Source organism: Arachis hypogaea, chromosome 10 (genome assembly GCF_003086295.3).
Source record: "Arachis hypogaea cultivar Tifrunner chromosome 10, arahy.Tifrunner.gnm2.J5K5, whole genome shotgun sequence".
Lineage (NCBI taxonomy): Eukaryota > Viridiplantae > Streptophyta > Magnoliopsida > Fabales > Fabaceae > Arachis > Arachis hypogaea.
Genome location: NC_092045.1, coordinates 78,264,755 through 78,288,969, shown reverse-complemented (window position 1 = coordinate 78,288,969; position 24,215 = coordinate 78,264,755). Strand labels below are relative to the sequence as shown.

The 24,215-nt window shown below is 35.8% G+C and overlaps 1 protein-coding gene across 2 annotated transcripts; it reads left to right on the top strand.

Moving 5' to 3' along the window:
- The first annotated feature begins 3,435 nt into the window (after window positions 1–3,435).
- LOC112715743 (probable inactive receptor kinase At5g58300) lies at window positions 3,436–7,500 on the top strand. Of its 2 annotated transcripts, none has more exons than XM_025767551.3 (3): window positions 3,436–3,798; window positions 4,999–6,368; window positions 6,576–7,500. In XM_025767551.3, the coding sequence occupies exons 2-3, from the start codon at window positions 5,069–5,071 to the stop codon at window positions 7,190–7,192; spliced, it is 1,917 nt and encodes a 638-aa protein (XP_025623336.1). In that variant the 5' UTR covers window positions 3,436–3,798; window positions 4,999–5,068; the 3' UTR covers window positions 7,193–7,500. The 2 variants fall into 2 exon arrangements, with proteins under 2 accessions (XP_025623336.1, XP_025623335.1); XM_025767550.3 differs by lacking the exon at window positions 3,436–3,798 and adding an exon at window positions 4,407–4,745.
- The last annotated feature ends 16,715 nt before the right edge of the window (window positions 7,501–24,215 follow it).

The following is a 24,215-nucleotide window of genomic DNA, read 5'->3' as shown; positions in this document are numbered from 1 at the left end:
TGGCACACTGAAATTGAATGCTTTGTTAGGAAAATAAGAATTTATTAGAAGAGCTGTGTGACTCTCGAGCACCGCTGCTTCAACTGAAGTAGAAGTGAGAAAATGGAGTCACAACATAGGCACTTGCTTCACAGCCTAATCTTTAGTTAATAGTCCCCTTGAAATAGTTTGATTGTTCAATTTTATTTTATGTTTTAGGCATGCATCAATATTCCATATGGAGAAATTGTGTGTGATATATTAATGTTGACATGATGATTTGCGTGTGACAGGCCACCTATTCTAATAGCTATCACATTAGTGTGGAAAAGAGGAAGGATTTTCCCTTTGGTTCTCTGTAACAGCCAACCACCATCTTGGTGCTTTTATGTATTAACTCATTTGCACTACTGGACATTTGGACCCCATATCAATGCTCAAGTCTAGTCCTCTCAAAAATAAACACACATTAACCAAATTTTTATATATTATAATTTTCAATTTCTGTCCATCATCCTTGTCTTTCTATCTTGTAATTGTGAAGGTCCTAACTCTTTGGTCAAACCAAAATACCAAACAGTTTGCAAGATGACAATAACTAAGTAATAAACATCATCAAAATTATTATTAGCATTGATATAATGAACTGAATATTAGATTCATTAATAAGTTAACCACCTTAATTTGAGATCAAATCATGGTCCACTAAGATTATAAGCTACTTTGTTAATGCAATGCCAAAGTGCCGAGCATAGTGACCTCTCAAATATTAATCCCTCTATATGGGGACCAGTATATTATGGATTTTGAGGTTGGATATGAATTCAAAGCATGCAATTATATCCATCATTTTCCTCTCTTTTGAATAGGTAATTACTCCTTTCACAAAAAAGGTTGCACCTATAACATAATCATTTGGCTGATTGAATTCGTGTATAGAAAAAATCTTGTCCGACAAATTTGATATAGGTGGGAATAGATTTTCTCAATTTTTTTAAATTGTTTGAAATTTTTTAAGTAGGACAATATATATATATATATATATATATATATATATATATATATATATATATATATATATATATATAAAAGATATTAAATGATAAAAAATTATACTTTATTAAATAATTTTAAAAAAATTGAGAAGATCCACTTCTTGATATAAATTATTTTACTGGAATTACCATATATTTTTAGACTTTGAGAATTTATAATAAAAGTATCTATAGATCACTTGTTATAATGGTTCTCATTGGTAGTAAAGAATTGAATCTACAACAAAAATATTAAGTCTATGTATTTATAATACATATATAAATACATATTTTTAATATATATTTTGTATTTTAATATATATCTATTAGTGTACACTTAAACATAGTTGAATCTACAATTTAAAAAATACAAGCTAAAAAAATTATATATGAAAAATTGTAATTTAAAGGAAAACAATGGTTTTTGTTTATTTTCCAAAATATAGAGGTGAATTGGAAATTCAAAAAAGTTGACATGATTTGCAATATATATTTAATTTAAAACATATAAATTTACATACAATTTTCTTTTGAAAAAAATTTCAAAATGGAATTTTTTGGAACAAATTGCTATCTTTGTTAAAATATAATAAAAAGAAAATTCGTTAGAGGTTATGAAGCATATATACTTAATTAAATTGTTGTGTCTGCATATCCGATATATTTCGGATACGACATTTATTGATAGTCATCTGATGTTTATTTTGTCCAACTGCGTCTTAATAAAAAATAAATAATTCTTTTATAAACATGTTTATACACACATAAATACCATTACATGTTAACATATTCAACTTATAATATGTATTTTTAAAATGAGTTTAGAAATAGTATATATTATTATTTATTAAAATAAAATAATATTTTAATATTTTATATAATTAAAAAATATTAAAAATTAAAATATTAATTTATATTTTAATATCAAAATATTATTATAATTTATCTAAAAGTACTTTATATTTTATATATATGTTATATTTTCGTATCCTATAAAAATTTAAAATTTGTGCATTTGCGTGTGACTTGTCTTACGATGTCTCTTGTTCGTATTAATGTTCATGCATAATAGTTTGAAAGCAAATTTTGAATACACTGGTCCATACAATACCTTCCACCGAATTGCCTGTACCCCATACCAAAATAAATTCCCAATTTGCTCCATTAACCTGTATATCACCATTCTTTGTATCATAAATTTATTTGCGTTCTTTGTTAACTGTGTCAAAACTAAAAAATGTGACACTATTTGTGTAGTCATTCTTGAAAATTTTGACATTTTGTACTGTGGTTCATACCCTTGTTGGGCTGAAGAAATTACTGCCAGTCAATTACCATCTTTGCTGTAGATAGGAAGGAGTAGTAACACTCATGAGGGTAAATACTCCACGTGATGTCTACTATAGTGAAAAAGAAAAATAATAAAGAGACCAAAATTTACTTTTATAGATAATAACTGAATTTTTTTAAAAGAATATATCATTTAATTTTTATTAATTTTTAACATAAATTATACACATTATTTATCAATTTCTTTCCACAAACCCCTCTTCATAGTAGAATTCTCTTTATTAAGGTCTTCTTGAATAGTCACGTCCAAAGACATATCACCAAAATCATCATTTACTCTTGTACTCTTGGTACTTCCTTTTGATAAGGTTTTGTCACCTACTCAACCCATCCAATGTTCCTCTGGTGTCTGCCTATTTTCACCGGTAACAATTTGACATCTCAAGAATATTTTGAGAAAAATGGGGTCTGTAATCTTTTTATTTACATTGGTAAATATTTTTATAATATAAGATACAATTTTTTTATTATTATCAATTATTTTTAAAATTAAAAAGTAAAAATACAAAAATAATATGTATAAAAATGTTCTATAATGTGATTCATTAAGTTAATACATTTTTAATATTAAAATAATATAAAATAAATTTACATCAAATCTAATAATACAATATTAAATAAGAAAGTTTAGGAACTATCACTTTTATTAAAAATCTGATGAGCACTTAACTAGCAGAAGAAAAATGAGTAATCCTATGTTATTGGATGAAATCTCACACCGTTAAAAACATCAATAATAACTACTTGATAGCTATAAATAACAAAACTTGGTAATCCCCTAACATTCCTCATATTAAATTTAGTACAAATAAGTATAACAGAAAAATATTACACATACAAAGTCTTTTATAAACTAAGCCCAACTAAATTAAATAATAACAAAAATAATGCTGATTATAACTTTTTTATTATATTAAACCAACTTAGTTGAATTTAATTAACAAAAAGACTTGGATGTGTAGTATTATTCAAATCAACAAATCATATCACATCAATCCACTAGTACTTAGTTTGAAAAAAACTGAGACGGTGAATTCCCCATTATTGCTGTCGTTTTAGCAAACTAGTTTTCGGAACTTGGTTTATATTGGATGACCCGCTCTCGTTGTGTGTGATAAATCCCTTGACAAAAGAAGAAACTAAGTTGTTATTAGTTAATCCTTTATGCCACCAACTCCAACGGTGTTGAAGAAGCAATAAAAATAAAAGTGAATTTTAGAGAAACTAACCTCCCTCTTAATTACAAAAAAGGTTTCTTGTCATTCAAGTGTTTAATGCACAACAGTATATAAAGTTCTTCTCTGCTCCACTTCATAGAAAATGGAAAATCTTCATGGCTTATGCTTATAAATTTGGCTTTCTTCTTGAATTCCATGATACCTACGCAAAATTTTCTACAGTTCTGCTTTACTATATGATTTGTTTTGTGACGAAGGTGAGTAAAATACCTCACTTTATTTAATTTTTATTTTTTCTATTTGAATATTTGCATTTCCTAACTTGTAACAATATGAAATTATAAATTATTGCAGCTGTTCTAGTTCTGAACCATACTAATTGTTCTTGGATCCTGATCCTCAGAGAATTGTTAATCATACATTTCCATATATATATATATATATATATATATATATATATTCATGGAGAAAGAGAAAGAGGATTGCAATAGTAGAATTTTTTAGTTAGTTGGTATAATCCTCAATTCCTTTTTTTGTCTTGCTTAAATTCAGTGAAGGAATCAGCATGTTGTTTTCAGTGAAATTCTGATGGTTATGCTTGCTTTGAATTGTTTAATCTAAATGCTAGCTTGACCCTTTAGTTATCCTTTGTTTTTGTACGTGTCTTAATCTTGTTCCTCAAATATTTCAGTGCTTGAAAACAAGACACTTTTCTGCAACATTCACTGACCACAGATAGGTGGCAAAAATGGAAAATCAACACCAATGATTTATGTATTGTTCTTTTTAAAACTAAGAGAATGCAGTTCCACCTTTAACAAAGAATGCTTTTTCTTTATAAAGCACAAGGGGAGAACCAAGCTTTAAGCTTTTTCTTTTTCAGTTCTATTTTATCTAGGATTCTCCATTATCACAATGCTCTTTATTTATTTATTTTTTAACCCCTTCTCCCTTCTTGGCTGTTTGTCAGACGTTTAAGCACCGTTTCTATAAGAGAGATTTCTTTATTCTAAATGGAAAGTGCACTTTAATACAGCATTATTTAAAGTTCACAAACTAGCTTTAGGCTTTTTTTTTTTTACTTTTTTTTTTCTTTATTAAATGTTAGAGTCAGCATAACATCTAACTATTGAATGAACTAACATTCCTGAATGCCACATCTGAAAGAAGTAAATCCCTTTCCCTATTCAGAATCTGTTTATCGGTAAGTTGCAATATGTGATGCATTCTGCATCAACAAAATCATTTTCTGTACTAAAATAAAATTTTCAGAAAAATTTGTTGGCCAAACTTGTTTTAAATGATTTCTATAAAAGTTCCATATTTTCAGAACTGAAGGTATCACTGACTTTGACTAGGTTCATGATTAGCATAGTTAATTTTAGCCTTGAACATGTTTTACTTTTCTAGCCGTATGATATGCTAATAATTTGCTGCAATTTCCAAATGCAAACCAGGAAAGCATGATTAACAGTTGAGATCAGAAATTGTGACTATCTTTGTCTGACTCAAACCAAAGCAAGCTCGATGAAGTTGCGGTTATTCATCGTTGTGCTTGTCCTTCTAAGCTTCATAGTTTCACTCTTTGAATTGATTGTAGCTGATTTAAACTCTGACAAACAAGCTCTCTTAGAGTTTGCTTCAGCCGTTCCACATGCACCAAGGCTAAACTGGAATGAATCTACTTCAGTTTGCAACTCATGGATTGGTGTGACTTGTAACTCGAACAGAACCCGAGTCACCGGCATCCGTCTCCCGGGAATTGGACTAACCGGTTCAATTCCAGAGAACACTTTAGGAAAACTAGACACTCTTAGAGTCCTTAGCCTTCATTCAAATGGCCTTAAAGGAAATCTTCCTTCTGACATAGTTTCCATTCCTTCACTCCAATTTGCACTGCTTCACCACAATAATTTCTCAGGTCCAATTCCATCCTCTGTCTCCCCTAAACTCGTGGCATTCGATGTTTCCTTTAACTCCTTCTCTGGAAGAATTCCACCAGCATTTCAGAATCTGAGAAGACTCACCTGGTTGTATTTACAAAACAACAACATTTCTGGAACTATCCCTGAATTCAACCTTCCAAGGCTTAAACAATTGAATTTGAGCTATAATAACCTGAACGGAACAATTCCAAATTCTGTTAAGACATTTCCTTACACTTCTTTCGTAGGTAACTCGCGCTTATGCGGACCGCCTCTCAACAATTGCTCATCGATATCCCCTTCTCCATCTCCTTCCCCTGAGTATCAACCATCCTCTCCATCAACTACACAAGATCAAAAGGATCATAAGAATAACTTTGGCCTAGCTACTATACTTGCTCTTGTCATTGGAGGCATTGCATTTCTCTCCCTGCTAGTTTTAGTGTTCTTTATATGCTGTTTGAAGCGAAAACCGAAAGACAGTACTAAAAAAAGCGGTGGCATACTCAAAGGGAAGGGATCTTGTGCTGGAAAGACTGAGATTTCCAAGAGTTTTGGGAGTGGAGTTCAAGAGGCCGAAAAGAACAAGTTATTCTTCTTTGAAGGTTCATCTTATAGCTTTGATCTTGAGGACTTACTGAAGGCTTCGGCCGAAGTTCTTGGTAAAGGGAGTTATGGAACAGCATACAAGGCTGTTTTGGAGGAAGGAACAACTGTGGTAGTTAAGCGGTTGAAGGAAGTTGTTGTTGGAAAGAAGGAGTTTGAGCAGCAGATGGAAATTGTTGGGAGGATTGGACGCCACCCGAATGTCATGCCGCTTCGTGCTTATTACTATTCCAAAGATGAGAAGCTTCTAGTTTATAACTTCATGCTTGGTGGAAGCTTGTTTCACTTGTTGCATGGTAAGTTCTAAGTTCACCATTGCTCCATGTATTTGTTGTCAATTATCATGGCATTTTTTGCACTCATTGCTTAGCTTTGTTCAGTAATTGGTAATCCATCGTAAAATTGAAGTAAGAATTTGTATGTAAGAGCGTAATTCCTGCCATAACCAGTACTAATTGATAATCCTATGTATTTGACTTATCTTCTGTCCCAAACAACAATAGGAAACAGGGGTGCAACAAGAACTCCATTAGACTGGGATTCAAGGGTGAAGATTTCACTTGGAGCAGCCAAGGGAGTTGCATTCATTCACTCTGAATGCGGTCCAAAGTTCACACATGGCAACATCAAATCCACCAATGTTCTCATATCCCAAGAACTTGATGCCTGCATATCCGATGTTGGCTTGCCTCCACTGATGAACACTCCGGCAACCATGTCAAGAGCCAATGGCTACCGTGCTCCAGAAGTAACTGATGCGAAGAAGATCACACAAAAATCTGATGTGTACAGCTTTGGTGTGCTGCTTCTTGAAATGTTGACAGGGAAGACACCAATGAGGCATCCGGGGCATGAAGACATCGTCGATCTTCCAAGGTGGGTGAAGTCTGTTGTTAGAGAAGAATGGACAGCTGAAGTTTTCGATGAGGAGCTTCTAAGAGGCCAATACGTTGAAGAGGAGATGGTGCAGATGCTTCAGATTGCATTGGCTTGTGTTGCTAAGGCACCTGATATGAGGCCTAGAATGGATGAAGCTGTTAGGATGATAGAGGAAATAAAGCACCCCGAGTCAAAGAACCGGCCGTCCTCTGAGTCGGAGTCTAATGCGCAAACACCATAATTGAGGAGTGTTCCTGGGGACAACATAGGATTTCATTTGAAGAAAACAAGTCTTGTGTTTTCCTGATTGATATTGTGTCCTCAAGCAATAATAAAGTTAAGTTTCATTGTAAAATACTAATGTTTTTTGTTCTTGTTGGTTATACAAGTTTTTCAGTTGGTTCTGCTTTGTTGGCTTTTGAAACTTCATTGCTGATTGTTGTTCAGTGAATGGAAATAATTCGAGTTTCATCGTGCAGACCAGTGGATCATATTAACAAACATGTTGTGTGCTCTCTTCAATAATATAGCTCGATCCTTTGGCCATAATCTCATGTATTAATATTACTATTTTATACCTACAGAAATGCATATGGTGAAAGATATATACAAACACTAAGAAAACTGTAGAGCCTTACTAAAATTTGTGAAGTCCAGTAGTGTTGAAAACTTAAAATGTTAATGGAAATGATGAAAGACATACACAAAATTTAGAAAAAAAAGTTTACATAGTTTATTAATAGTTGGAGACTATAGTGTTTAAAGGCTATAGTGACTAAGCTAAGGATTAGATGATCTCAATAAGTTTAGAGTATTACCAAAACATATTTTTTAATGTTTTTAATAATTGCTAAACAATTTTTTTAAATTTTTATCTATTAATTAATTTTTTATATATTATTTAATTTAAAATTTTAGATTTAATTTTTAGTTTATTATTTTATTATTCATTATCCATTATCTCAATTCTCAAACCTCAGGATATAACAATGTTAGTTTTCATGGAAAGAAGAAAAAAGTATTGTCAATTGAGACTCCATTGTTCCATGATCATATGTTCTATGAATACGATCCATGGCTTCAAAATAACATGCAGATTGAATTTTGAGTTGAAAAAGGCTAAGAACCGGTATGAAGAAGGTACTATGCCCTCGAAACCATTCTTTGTGTCTCGACCGGGTGCAACAGAAGAAGACGATGGTAAGAATAGCATCTTGGCACCTTGGCGCTCTATTTCTTTTCTTTTCATCTATATATTAATGTCACATTTTGTTGGAACTTTTATAAACTATCTTAATTTCTCTCATGTCAGGCGTGGTAATCTCCATAATTAGTGAGAAAAATGGAATAACATATGCGCTGGTGTTAGATGGTTCCACTTTCAAAGAGATTGCTAGGTCCAAGTTTAGTAAAAAATTAGAAACAAATCAACTATAAATATTTTTCAATTAATTGTTTGTTGTTTCTATCCCAAAAAATAGAGAAATCCAATTAATTGGATGAATATGCCAATCAATTGGGTCAGTTATTTAACTAATTGGATAAATAACATAATCAATTGACTTAAAAGAAAAATAAACTTTTAACATCTTTCGTAAAAGTAATCGATTATTTGTAGGAAAAAAGATCATTGTGAATCAATCAACCAATGGATTATTGGATTCAACAAATCAATTGTTTTTTAGCGCAGTGCGATTTCATGCGATTTCAACGAATCACCAAAGGATGTATAATACCTGACTCCAAGAGCGACCACTATAATATGAAAAGCCCAGACCGATGATGATCTTAGAGAGTGAGGGAGATTCATACAACAATTACATTATAGAAATTGAGAAGATTGATGATAGATTATGAAATTGTTAATACTAGGATTATAAATAAAGACTATGGTTCTTATTCTGAGGTCCGACCTACAAGTATTCCGATATTTAAGTTAACAAAAGTTTAATTACGTTTCTAATAAATTAGGTTTGAAATATACCTGAAAATGTCAGTATACTTGTAGTAGAGTCAATAACTACATTTTAGAGTAGTTCCACCTTTAGTGGTAGATAATCGTTTTCTTTTGTTATAAAAGTTGTTGAGATCTCTTTTATAGATGAATATGAGAGATTATAGGAGTTAATTACTGTTTCGGACAAGTAGGGTAGGATAACGTCGTCGCGTCCAACCTCTGTGAGGTCGGGCAGGTGTCAATTCGGCCACTATTTGTTGATTGGGCTTTACTTATTTTGGGTCTGGTTAAGTTGTGGACCAAGATATGAACAGTGCCGCTACTTGAGACCGAGTTTTATTAGGTCGGTCTTAAGCATTGTAAGTCTTGTTGATTTTTTTGTAGTTGACTTATCACATCAGGTAATTCGCTTTTTAAGGGGACAGGTCAAGTACTCGACGTGATTTAAAGAATCTGAAACATTGCGTCTTTTCATAATTATTTGTATATTTTTTTTCGGTTACTTTGTTAACCATACACGTCATAAATGAGGGGGTAAATTTACCATTTTGTTCTTTAGGACTTATAAATACTCAACCCCTTTTTCCTTTCGTCTTTTTGCTTCTTCTAAAACGTTTTGCTTCATTCTCTCTTAAAGCTTTTCATTTTCTTCATTTTGAAATTCTGCTTTGAATTTTCGCTCGCTCTTTCTTAGAAAGTTTTGGAACGTTCGTGTGTTCACTGTTACGTGCTCTTCTTTATTTTGCTTTCAATCAAAGTTAGTCTTCCCTCTTTTGTTTTATTTTTTGCATCCTTGTATTTTGCTAGGTAATGTGCTTTTGGTACTATCATTTTTTGATGTTTATGTGAAGAGATGGTAATAATTTTTTGTTGATGTTCCTTCATGTTGATATTCCTTTATAGTTGTTTGGTAATTCTGCATTCTTTTTCTTTCTTTGAGAAATGTATTCCTTTGCTGTAAATTAGTATGTTGAATGTGGGATTTTGCTCTATGTTGCCCCCCAAATGGTGCCGTTTTGTTTCTTGAAAACAATGCCATTTCAATCTTTTGTAATATGGTTTGCTTGCTGGATAATAGGTTTTAAGAACCATGAAGTTTCTTTGTTGAAAAAGACCCGACCTTTTGTGGGTTTTTTTTTTTAATGTTTACATTCTTGTACCCGATTTTTCGACTTGTTGTGATTATTTACTTTTGTTGTGTTGTAGGTATAGTTTTATGTCTCGTTCAGTAATACTCAACATGTCTTCTAAAGTTCTGTCCGACCTAGACTAGGTAGATATTACCATACTTTCTGCTGTCCCTTGATGCGTGAGCATCTTGTCTATCTTTTCCTAATGAATTTGCATCTAAATTGTTGAGTTTAATTTAGAATTAATTATATTTTAGCCACTATGGATGCTATTTTGAGTTTTGTGCAATTTTATTCATTTTAGGTTGCATTCGGATGGATTTGATGAAGTTTCTACAGAGAAGAAGAAGAAACCAAAGAGATGACCAGCGAAGACCGACGCGGACGCGTAGCTCACGCGACCGCGCGGAATGGAGAAATCACAATGACGCGATCGCGTGCCTGACGCGAACGCGTGGACTGGAATATGCACAAATGACGCAAATGCGTGGACGACGCGGACGCTGGACGCTGGACGCTGGTTACGATTTCTGGGCTGTTTTTGACCTAGTTTTCAGCCCAGAAAACACATATTAGAAGCTGCAGAATGGACAAATCAAGTGGTCCCCACCCATCAAACTGAATATCTGTTAATTAATTCGAATTTAAATTCAAATCTTATCTTTTAAGAAAAGATATTATTTTTAATTTTTGATTTTAAACCTATTAGGATTAGTAATAAATAGAAACTCTGTACATTTAGACAGGTACCACATAGATTTTACTAGAACCCTTATTTTTCTTCTCTGAACCATGAGAAACTAATCCTTCATTGTTAAGGTTAGGAACTCTGTCTATTTTCATGGATTGATTCGTTTGATCTTTTTAATTTAATTCATGTCTTGATTTATATTTCAATAATTATTTTCGTTCTTTATTCTATGAACATTGGGTGGAACAGAAGTATGACCCATGTTCTAATTGAGTTCTCGTAAAACTTGGAAAAGCTCTTTACTTGAACAACAGTTTGAAAACATATTATACTGAATTTTCAATTGTTTGTGTTTAAAGGGATACGTGACATATAATCCCCTTATTTGTGGATAATTATGATTCTTTTGGCATATAAACTAGAAATTGATCATCACCCTCTAATTGGAATTAATTGACCAAGGAATTGGCAATTAATAAATTTTAGAGGAGACTAGGAAGGTCTAAGGAATTAGGGTCTAGTCACATATAGTTTGCCATGAAATTAAATCTTGCATGATTAAATTAATTAGTAATAAAAGTTCATCCGAAAATTAGATAACTCTGAAACCTTAACTGTTTTCTCCATATTTTATTCCCAATTTATTTATCTGCCTGTCTTTGATATTCTGAATTTACACTTAAACCTTTTGAACATCTCAAAACCAATTCCTGCTTGCCTAACTAAGCTTATTACTCAATAACTGTTGCTTAGTCCATCAATCCTCGTGGGATCGACCCTGACTCACGTAAGGTATTACTTGGTACGACCCGGTACACTTGCCGGTTAGTAGTGTTAGTTGTAAAATACCGCATCAAGTTTTTAGCGCCGTTGCCGGGGATTGACTGTGATTAACAACTACCAGTTGTTTGATTGCTTAGATTAGGCGTTTTAGTTTTAATTTTATTTAAAAATTTTGCTTTGAATTTTCAAAAAAAAAATTTACAGTATTTTTCTTTTTTTCCTTTACGTTAATTTTTTTCTTTTCCTTTTCGTTTACCCCCCTCCCCTATTCTTTCTTTCTCGTTTCCTTTTTTTATCTTGTTTTAAAAAAATAAATATAAATAAATAAATAAATAAATAAATAAATAAATAATTTTTTTCTCTTATTTTCTGTGAACCCCCTCTTCCCCTGTTTCGTTTTTAAAATTTTTTTATTACTTGATTTTCGAAAAAAACAAATATTTTAATTAAATTTAAAAAAATTTAATAAATAAATAGGACCAATATTTTTCTTAATTTCTGAAATTAAATTTGGTGTTGACTATTTATTATTTTTTCTATTTATTTTATTCAATATTTTTATCTCTTTACACAGAGTTACCTCACGGGGAATTCTCTGCACTCTGATGTAGAGATTCCCAATCTTTCTTGTTTTCTGTTTGTTTATGCGCAGGAACAGAGACAAAGAACATCTCTTAGACTTTGATCCTGAACCTGAAAGGACTTTCAGGCGGCGTTTACAACAAGCAAGACTATACTAGGCTGCAGAATCCACTATGGATCCGACTAATAATGATAATACCAATGCGGTAAACCCGAATGGGAATGAACAAAGGAGAGTACTTGGCTCTTTCTCTGCTTCTACTGCAGATCTGTATGGAAAGAGCATTGTGGTGCCTCCTATTACTGCAAATAACTTTGAGTTGAAGCCTCAACTGGTCACCCTGGTGCAACAAAACTGCCAGTATCATGGTCTTTCCCACGAAGACCCAAATCAATTCATTTCAAGTTTTCTGTAGATTTGTGATAATGTGAAGACAAACAGAGTGAACCCAGATGTGTACAAACTAATGCTCTTCCTGTTTGCTTTGAGGGATGGTGCAAAACTATGGCTAGATTCTCAACCCAAGGACAGTTTGGATACTTGGAACAAGGTGGTTACTGAGTTTCTCATAAAATTTTTCCCACCAAAGAAGCTGACTAAGCTTAGGATGGAGGTTCAGACCTTCAGACAGAAGGATGGTGAGACTCTGTATGAAGCTTGGGAGAGATACAAGTTCCTGACTAGGCAATGCCCTCCAGACATGTTCTCCAAATGGACACAAATAGACATATTTTATGAAGGCTTGGGTGAAATATCCAAAATGTGCTTAGATAATTATGCAGGAGGTTCATTGCACAAGAAGAAGACACCAGAGGAGACTATTGAGCTGATTGAATTGGTTGCAAGCAACCAATATTTATACTCCTCTAACAGGAATCCTGTGAACTCTGAAACCCCTCAGAAGAGAGGCGTGTTGGAAGTAGATGCTATTAATGCTCTTCTTGCTCAGAACAAGCTGATGTCTCAGCAAATAAATCTACTTACTCAACAGATGGGTGGCATGCATGTCTCAGCTATCAACACCTGAAATCCACCACAGGAAGTCTCCTATGACATGGCAGGTAATTTTGTGCAAAATGATAATTATGATTATGCTCAACTTTCTTTTGAACAGGTGAATTACATGGGGAGTGGTCCTAGAAATCCCAACAATGACCCATATTCTAAGACATACAACCAGGGATGGAGAAATCACCCAAATTTTGGATGGAGGGATCAACCTCAGAGACCTCAGAACTTCAACAATAATTCTCAGGGCGGTTTCCAACAGAACAATGATTTGGAAGCAATATTGACAGGTTTTAGACAGGAAACCAGAGCATCCATCAAGAACCTGGAGATTCAAATGGGTCAAATTGCCACCAGAGTTAATGAAATTGATCAGAGGACCACTAATAGCCTTTCTAGTAACACAATTCCAAATCCAAGAGAGGAATGTAAGGCTATCACTGTAATAAGTGGACAAGTGGCAAGTGCAAAAGCACAAGTTATGCAGGAAACTAGAGCCTCCATTAAAAATTTAGAAGTGCTAGTGGGTCAATTGAGCAAGCAAATACTTGAGAGGTCTGCAAGTACATTTCAAGGTGATACAGTGGTGAACCCAAGAGAAGATTGCAAGGCTATTCAATTAAGAAGTGGTAAAGTAGCTGGTTCTGAGACCAAGGTCAATGAAGAGCTAGTTGAAAAGGATGCTCCAGAGGAGAAGAAGGAAGAAGTAGAGCACGCCCCTCCAAAGCGTGCAGACAACCCATTCCCAGACTCTCTTGACACTTATCCTACACTGCCAAAGGCTCCTGAGTACAAGCCTAAGATGCCATATCCTCAGAGACTTCAAAAGGAGACCAAGGACAAGCAGTTTTCAAAGTTCTTGGAAATCTTCATAAAATTACAAATTAATATTCCTTTTGCTGAGGTTTTGGAGCAAATGCCTATCTATGCCAAATTCATGAAGGAGCTGTTGTCAAAGAAAAAGCGTTTAAAGGGAGATGAGACAGTAGTCCTGATTAAGGAATGTAGTGCTGTAATTCAGAATAACTTGCCAAAGAAGATGCCAGATCCAAGGAGCTTTCAAATTCCATGCACCATTGGGAGCACAACCTTTGAGAAAGCCCTATGTGATCTGGGGGCAAGCATAAATCTAATGCCCTTCCTTATCTGTGATGAAAAAGCTGCAAATGCAAGAGGCACAACCCACAAAGATAGCATTGCAGATGGCAGATAAATCTATGAAGCCTACATACGGATTAGTGGAGAATATCTTGGTCAAAGTGGGTAAGTTCTTCCTCCCAGCAGACTTTGTGATTCTTGACACAGGGGAGGATGAGAATGCCTCTATAATTCTAGGAAGACCATTCCTAGCCACTGGAAGAGCTCTGATTGATGTAGAAGTGGGTGAATTAGTGCTTAGAGTACATAATGAGCAACTGGTCTTTCATGTCTTCAAAGATATACATCCAACAGGTGAAGAAGAAAGGTGCATGCAGACTGAGCTTATTGACCCAAACCTTCAAAAACCCCCTGATGATACACAGCAGAATCTGCAACTCAAGCCTCCCTTGGTAACAATCAATAAAATTCCTCCTGACATCAAACCTAAGCTTGGTGTTGGGAATGCATCATCTACCAAGGAGAAGGTTCCCAAAAAGAAGAAAGTACCCAGAGGATGGAGAAACAAAAAGATCCCCACTGAAGGTTTCTCCCCAGGAATAAAGGTAGTATTGACCAACAATCCAGCATGTGTTTATACAGTAATCAGAATCCTCTCTCTAGAGCATATTGAGCTACGTTATGGAGATACAGGAAAGAAGTTCAAAGTAAGGGGTGAAGAGATGAGCCCCTATGATCCTCCTCCTTAGAGGAGCTGACCGTCAAGCTAGTGACGATAAAGAAGCGCTTGTCAGGAGGCAACCCGATAATTTCGTATCCTTAGCTATTTTTAATTTTTGTAGTAGTAATTTTCTTATTTGATTTTTATTGAGTTCTTACTAATTTGTTGATCATGCTGCTATTTTATCATAGGAACCGAACACCTCAAGGTCTATATATATTTCAAATAAAAAAAAGCGCATACGACGCGCAAGCATCGCTGACGCGGACGCGTCAGATGGGTGTGCGTGAAAAATGAAATTTGACAGAGAGTTGCACAGGAGTGGCGCCAGAATGGAGCCTTTCGCACAAACGATCCCACGTGTACGCGTACCTCACGCATTCACGTCGTTTGTGATTTTTGCCATTCACGCGGGCGCATCATTGACGCGAACGTGTGACCGGCAAATTTGACGTAAAAGAGTATTGGGCAGAAAATTGTGCTGGCTTGGGGCAAGAAGTGTGCTAAAAGCACAAATTTGGTCACGCGGACGCGTGACTGACGCATCCGCGTCAATTGCACATATGGCCATCCACGCGTTCGCATGCATGACGCGAACGCGTCGTATAAAAATTTGGCTCCCAAGCCATGCGAACAGAAAGTCGCACGGGCGCGCGGCTGGCTTCGGGCGAATCGCACAAAATCCAGGGCACGCAGACGCGTGCTTGATGCTAACGCGTCATTATGAAGAATGCGCGACCCACGCGTACGCGTGCCGTACGCGTACGCGTCGTTTTGCGCCACCCAGTTTTTCTTCCTCTCTCTCTCCTAATCCTAATTATCTCTTATTCTTTTATCCTTTTATTTTTTTTCTTTTCTTCTTTTTTTCTTTTTTCTTTTTTCCTCATAATATTTGTCTCTTCTATTTTCAGTTCTTCTTTGCTTGAGGACAAGCAAACCTTTAAGTTTGGTGTTGACGCTACGCTTTTAGGTATCCAATCGTCAAAAAAGGGAGGCGAATCATATTCACGGAGGAGCACAACCTGAAGAATAAAGTGACCGCTAGGATAATTAAGGTGGTTGAGTTCCTTTCATTTTTATTCCTCCCTCTTTTTCTATGTTATGTTCTAGCTTTCTGCTATTTTGCTTTGTTTGTTGCATGATCCTTTATTAGTTAGAATCTTAGGACTAGTTTAGTTTTCTTTTTTTTTATGCTAAAAAGATGTTTTATGTACCACTCACTGAACTTGAATCCAAAAAGAAAAGAAAAAGAAGTGATGTATTGCATGAGAAATTGAGTTTAATTCTAAAAAAAGTCTTATTTACTTAAATATGGTGGTATTTTCTGTGATTTTTGAATGCATGATATAAATAATGCATATTTGAATTTGAATCAAGAGATGTTGATGTATAAGGAATAGGAATTTAGAGAATTATTATGACTTCTCTGAAATAAAAAAAATTTAATCCTTGAAATAAAAGAAACAGCAAAAAAAATAATAATAAATAAATAAATAAATAAATAAATAATAAAAGCAAGGTCCAAGGCTCTGAGCATCAATGACTAGGGAGGTCAGACATGATTATAAGCTCAAAGAGTTGTTTCCCTAGTCACATGCTTGTGGTGTGATTGTGTCAAGTAATCCTTGAGATAGAACACTTAGAGTCGAGACCAAGTGCACTTAACAGAGTATGCCAAAGGCTTTGAGCACCACTGTCTGGGAGTAACTAAAAGAAAAATCAGAACTCAAAGAGAGTTTCCAGTTAAGTGCTTGTGGTGTTTTTGTGTCAAGTAACTCTTGAGATAAAACATTTAAAGTCACGGCTAGGCTCAAGGTGCAAAGCACCAAAGAAAATAAATTAAAGTAAAATTTTGCTGTGTTCAAGGATTAAACTGAAATATAAAAGATCAGAGAATTCATAATATTATCCAGATGACAGTGACATCCTTCTGATTTAAAGGAGAGTGAGATGCCAAACCTATTCAGGATTACAGTTATAAACCCCACTTTAAAAAGAAACACGAGCGTAATCGAATTCACATTCTCATGCAAATTCACATCCCAAGCCTATATTAGTTTTGGTTGCTTGAGGACAAGCAACAGTTTAAGTTTGGTGTTGTGATGCGTGAGCATCTTGTCTATCTTTTCCTAGTAAATTTGCATCTAAATTGTTGAGTTTAATTTAGAATTAATTATATTTTAGCCACTATGGATGCTATTTTGAGTTTTGTGCAATTTTATTCATTTTAGGTAGCATTCGGATGGATTTGATGAAGTTTCTGCAGAGAAGAAGAAGAAACCAAAGAGATGACCAGCGAAGACCGACGCGGACGCGTAGCTCACGCGACCGCGCGGAATGGAGAAATCGCAATGACGCGATCGCGTGCCTGATGTGAACGCATGGACTGGAATATGCACAAATGACGCGAATGCGTGGACGACGCGGACGCGTCACATGCGCGATCTGCAAAAATACAAATGACGCTGGACGCTGGTTACGATTTCTGGGCTGTTCTTGACCCAGTTTCTAGCCCAGAAAACACAGATTAGAAGCTGCAGAATGGACAAATCAAGTGGTCCCCACCCATCAAACTGAATATCTGTTAATTAATTCGAATTTAAATTCAAATCTTATCTTTTAAGAAAAAATATTATTTTTAATTTTTGATTTTAAACCTATTAGGATTAGTAATAAATAGAAACTCTGTACATTTAGACAGGTACCACATAGATTTTACTAGAACCCTTATTTTTCTTCTCTGAACCATGAGCAACTAATCCTTCATTGTTAAGGTTAGGAGCTCTGTCTATTTTCATGGATTGATTCGTTTGATCTTTTTAATTTAATTCATGTCTTGATTTATATTTCAATAATTGTTTTCGTTCTTTATTCTATGAACATTGGGTGGAACAGAAGTATGACCCATGTTCTAATTGAGTTCTCGTAAAACTTGAAAAGCTCTTTACTTGAACAACAGCTTGAAAATATATTATACTGAATTTTTAATTGTTTGTATTTAAAGGGATACGTGACATATAATCCCCTTATTTGTGGATAATTATGATTCTTTTGGCATATAAACTAGAAATTGATCATCACCCTCTAATTGGAATTAATTGACCAAGGAATTGGCAATTAATAAATTTTAGAGGAGACTAGGAAGGTCTAAGGAATTAGGGTCTAGTCACATATAGTTTGCCATGAAATTAAATCTTGCATGATTAAATTAATTAGTAATAAAAGTTAATCCGGAAATTAGATAACTCTGAAACCTTAACTGTTTTATCCATATTTTATTCCCAATTTATTTATCTGCCTGTCTTTGATATTCTGAATTTACACTTAAACCTTTTGAACATCTCAAAACCAATTCCTGCTTGCCTAACTAAGCTTATCACTCAATAACTGTTGCTTAATCCATCAATTCTCGTGGGATCGACCCTTACTCACGTAAGGTATTACTTGGTACGACCCAGTACACTTGCCGGTTAGTAGTGTGGGTTGTAAAATACCGCATCATCCCTATAATCAATAATAAATATGCTAAGACTTTTTGTAGACAACATAGGTTATGTAAAGTTCCGAGAGATAGGGATAAATATGAGATTGAAGTTGCTGATCCCAAGGAGAGAATCTATTTTCTCCGACTTAATAAGTCAGAAGGTCATTTTATTTACATGTATGTGTGCTTTTTCACTAGGTTGGGGGCGAGACTCCATTTTTATGACTTTGAATCTGAAATTCTCTGTCTTTGCAAAATTTTTCCTTCTCAACTTCATCCTAACTCTTGGGGTTTTCTAAAAAATTTATCTGCTAATATGTCAAAAGCTCGAGCTTCCCTTATCCTCTAAAGTTTTTTTTATCTCTTTCAACTCACCAAACCATTCAGTTTTAAGAAACAAGGCTGGATTTTCTTCTGAGCTGTTCAAGAAAGGAGAGTCTTTGCCATTTTGACGATTCTTTTCATGATTTCAAAAATTATTTTTTTAAAATTTGATTTGTTGAGATTGTTCGACCTTTCTTCTTGAGTGAGAGGGATGAAGCCCTTTTAGCTTGTATTGGGAGGAGTTCCCCACAATTGTAAAATATAATCTTGCGAATTTAGATGGGCTAGAGGAGTATTTAGTTACCTTGTTCCATGAGTGCGGGGCCGAGCTCCTAACTTTGATACCAAAAAATTTTTGGTAGGTGGTGCACGAAATTGCAATCACACTTTTGCAACTCCGCACAACTAACCAGCAAGTGTACTGGGTTGTCCAAGTAATACCTTGCGTGAGCAAGGGTCGATCCCACAGAGATTGTCGGCTTGAAGCAAGCTATGGTTGTCTTGTAAATCTTAGTCAGGATATCAGAAATTATCAGGATTGATTGTGAAAAGCAAAAGAACATGAAATGATTACTTGTTTTGCAGTAATGGAGAATAGGTTGAGGTTTGGAGATGCTCCATCTTCTGAATCTCTGCTTTCCTACTGTCTTCTTCTTCAAACACGCAAGTCTCCTTCCATGGCAAGCTGTATGTAGGGTTTCACCATTGTCAATGGCTACCTCCCATCCTCTCAGTGAAAGCGATTGCATATGCTCTGTCACAGCATAGCGGAATTCATCTGTCGGTTCTCAATCAGGCCGGAATAGAATCCAGTGATTCTTTTGCGTCTGTCACTAACGCCCCGCCTTCAGGAGTTTGAAGCACGTCACAGTCATTCAATCATTGAATCCTACTCAGAATACCACAGACAAGGTTTAGACCTTCCGGATTCTCTTGAATGCCGCCATCAATCCTAGCTTATGCCACGAAGATTCCGGTTAAAGAACCCAAGAGATAACTACTCAATCTAAGGTAGAACGGAGGTGGTTGTCAGGCACGCGTTCATAGTTGAGAATGATGATGATTGTCACGGATCATCACATTCATCCAGATTAAGAACAAGTATTATCTTAGAATGGAAGCAAGCATGATTGAATAAGAAACAGTAGTAATTGCATTAATCCATCCAGACACAGCAGAGCTCCTCACCCCCAACCATGGGGTTTAGAGACTCATGCCGTGGAAAGTACACAAAGAAAACGTGTAAAGTGTCATGAGGTCCTAAGGTACAGATATAATGTCAAAAGATCCTATTAATAGTAAACTAGTAGCCTAGGGTGTACAGAAATGAGTAAATGACGTAAAAATCCACTTCTGGGTCCACTTGGTGTGTGCTTGGGCTGAGCAATGAAGCATTTTCGTGTAGAGACCTTTTCTGGAGTTAAACGCCAGGTTTCATGCCAGTTTGGGCGTTTAACTCCAAGTTTTATGCCAGTTCCGGCGTTTAACGCTGGAATTTCTGAGGCCGAATTGCTACGCCGGTTTGGGCCATCAAATCTTGGGCAAAGTATGGACTAACATATATTGCTGGAAAGCCCAGGATGTCTACTTTCCAACGCCGTTGAGAGCGCGCCAATTGGGCTTCTGTAGCTCCAGAAAATCTACTTCGAGTGCAGGGAGGTCAGAATCCAACAGCATCTGCAGTCCTTTTTGGTCTCGGAATCAGATTTTTGCTCAGGACCCTCAATTTCAGCCAGAAAATACCTGAAATCACAGAAAAACACACAAACTCATAGTAAAGTCCAGAAAAGTGAATTTTAGCTAAAAACTAATAAAAATATACTAAAAACTAACTAGATTATACTAAAAACATACTAAAAATAATGCCAAAAAGCATACAAATTATCCGCTCATCACAACACCAAACTTAAATTGTTGCTTGTCCCCAAGCAACTGAAAATCAAAATAGGATAAAAAGAAGAGAATATACTATAGACTCCAAAATATCAAGGAAACATAGCTCCAATTAGATGAGCGGGACTAGTAGCTTTTTGCCTCCGAACAGTTTTGGCATCTCACTCTATCCCTTGAAGTTCAGAATGATTGGCATCTATAAGAACTCAGAACTCAGATAGTGTTATTGATTCTCTTAGTTGAGCATAATGATTCTTGAACATAGCTAGTGTATGAGTCTTGGCTGTGGCCCAAAGCACTCTGTCTTCCAGTATTACCACCGGATACATTCATGCCACAGACACATAATTGGGTGAACCTTTTCAGATTGTGACTCAGCTTTGCTAAAGTCCCCAATTAGAGGTGTCCAAGGTTCTTAAGCACACTCTTGTTGCCTTGGATCACAACTTTATTTCTTTCTTTTTCTTTTTCTTTTCTTCTTCTCTTTTCTTTTTTTTCGAATTTTTTTTTGTATCCACTGCTTTTTCTTGCTTCAAGAATCAGTCTAATGATTTTAGATCCTCAATAACAGTTCTCTTTTTCCTCATTCTTTCAAGAGCCAACAATTTTAACATTCTCAAAACAACAAATTCAAGAGACATATGCACTGTTCAAGCATTCATTCAGAAAGCAAAAAGTATTGTCACCACATCAAAATAATTCAACTAGTTTCAATGATAAATTTCGAAATCCTGTACTTCTTGTTCTTTTGTGATTAAAGCATTTTTCATTTAAGAGAGGTGATGGGTTCATAGGACATTCATATCTTTAAGGCATAAAATTTCAATTTTATTAATTATGAATTAAAACAAGACTCAAAAATAGATATAAGATGAGACTAAAAAAAACGAAAAATAAAAACAAAACAAAGAAAAACTGAAAAAAAACGCAAACATAGGCTCCTAATGATAGAGGTTTTCACAGAGTTAGAACTCAACAACCTTGATTTTGAGAAGTGGATGCTCCCTCAGCTTGAGAGGAGAGCTTTTGGCGTTTCAACTCTTGGAGTTCACGCCCCTGCTTCTCTTGTTCCTTCAACAATTTGCAGAGCATGCAGTTCTGATTCTGCTGTTCTTCCTTCAGTTGCTCCATAGTCTCTTGCAACTTGGTGATAGATGCTTCTAGGCTGGCCCAGTAGTCAGATCTTGGGAATTCAGGGAGGAATTCCTGCGCCCTCCTCTTGATAGAGTTATCTTGCACTTGCCCTTCTATTGACTTCTTGGTGATTGGGTGTTCAATGGGTATGAACTCATCTACTCCCATCTTCACTCCAGCCTCTTTACAGAGCAAGGAGATCAGGCTTGGATAAGCCAATTTGGTTACAGTGGAATTCTTATTTGCAATTGTATAGATCTCACAAGCAATCACATAATGGACCTCCACTTCTTTTCCAAGCATAATGCAATGAATCATCACTGCCCTCTTGATGGTGACCTCAGAACGGTTGCTAGTGGGCAATATGGAACGCCCAATAAAGTCTAGCCACCCTCTTGCAATTGGTTTGAGGTCTCCCCTCTTGAGTTGGTTTGGAACACCCTTTGAATTGGTTATCCACTTAGTCTCAGGGAGGCATATGTCCTCTAGAACTTGATCCAACCCTTTATCTACTCTCACCATCCTCCTATTGAAGGAATCAGGATCATCTTGCAGTTGAGGTAGTTTGAAGATTTCTCTTATTTTGTCCAGATGGAAGTACATAACTTTCCCTCTGACCATGGTTCTGTAGGTATGGTAAGCAGTTCCAGTCATTCTCTGCTTATCTGTTAGCCACAGATTAGAGTAGAATTCCTGAACCATGTTCCTTCCAACCTTTATTTCAGGATTGGTCAGAACTTCCCATCCTCTGTTTCGAATTTGCTCTTGGATCTCCGGATATTCATCTTCTTTCAGATCAAATTTAACTTCCGGGATCACTGACCTCAGACCCATTATTTTGTGATAATGGTCTTCATGTTCTTTGGTTAAGAACTTCTCTTGATTCCAAAGATTCTTTGGATTAGTCTCTTTCTTTCCTCTTGAGTTGGTTTGTTTTCCCTTAGGAGCCATGATCTTGATGAATCTTGGCTTAGTGATCACGGAAAAGCACACCAAACTTAGAGGTTTTGCTTGTCCTCAAGCAAAAAGAGAAGAAAGAAGAGGAGAGAGAGAGAGAGGAAGAGGAAATTCGAATGGTGTGGTGGAAAGAGGAAGCCAAACACGAATTTATAAGGTGAGGGGGAGAGTTTTTTCGAAAAAAAGAGAGATTTGAAGGGAGATTTGAGAAGATATGGAAAGAAATTGAGAAAAGGGTGAGTTTTTGAAGAAGATTTGGGATTAATTTGAAATAGATTTGAAGAATGGTTTTGATTTGTGAAGATTTGAAAGTGAATGATGAAAGGTTGAAGTGCATTTATGTAGAAGAGTATGGGTAAAAAGAGGAAAGTTTGAAAAAATTTGAGTTGAAAACAAAAATGTGGTCCCCCCACCTTTCTGGCGTTAAATGCCCAGAATGGCACCCATTCTGGCGTTTAACGCCCATTTGCTACCCCTTTTGGGCGTTTAACGCCCAGCCAGGTGCCCTGGCTGGCGTTAAACGCCAGAAAGCCTTTATCACTGGGCGTTTTTCAAAACGCCCAAGATGCTGCACACCTGGCGTTAAACGCCCAGAATGGTGCCCATTCTGGCGTTTAACGCCCAAAATGGCACCATTCCTGGCGTTAAACGCCCAGAATGGTACCCATTCTAGCGTTTAACGCCCAAAATGCCCCTTACTGGCGTTTTTTCGCCAGTAAGCTCATTTTCTCTGCTTTTTGAGCTGAATCCTTCTGTAACTCTGTGAATTCCTTCATTTTTGATATTTGCCTCTGTAAGAACTAATCATATAACCTCCTAATGACTGGGTTGCCTCCCAGCAAGCGCTTCTTTACTGTCTTTAGCTGGACCTTCACTGAGAATCACTCAAGTCTCAGTTTTGAGCATTCCTGCTCAAAATTTCCTTCAAGATAATGCTTGATTCTCTGTCCATTGACAATGAACCTTTTGTCAGAATCAGTATCCTGAAGCTCAACATATCCATATGGTGACACTCCTGTAATCACATACGGACCCCTCCAACGGGATTTGAGTTTTCCTGGGAACAGTCTGAGCCTAGAGTTGAAGAGCAGAACTTTTTGTCCTGGCTCAAAGACTCTGGTTGACAACTTCTTGTCATGCCATTTCTTTGCCTTTTCCTTATAAATTTTTGCATTTTCAAAGGCATTGAGTCTGAACTCCTCTAGCTCATTTAGCTGGAGCAATCTTTTTTCACCAGCTAACTGTGCATCCATGTTTAGGAATCTGGTTGCCCAGTAGGCTTTATGTTCCAGTTCCACAGGCAAATGACAGGCCTTCCCATATACCAGTTGGTATGGGGAGGTTCCTATAGGAGTCTTGAATGCTGTTCTGTATGCCCACAGAGCATCATCCAAGCTCTTTGCCCAATCCTTTCTTCGGGCTATCACAGTCCGTTCCAGGATTTTTTTTAGCTCTCTGTTAGAGACCTCAGCTTGCCCATTTGTCTGTGGATGATACGGAG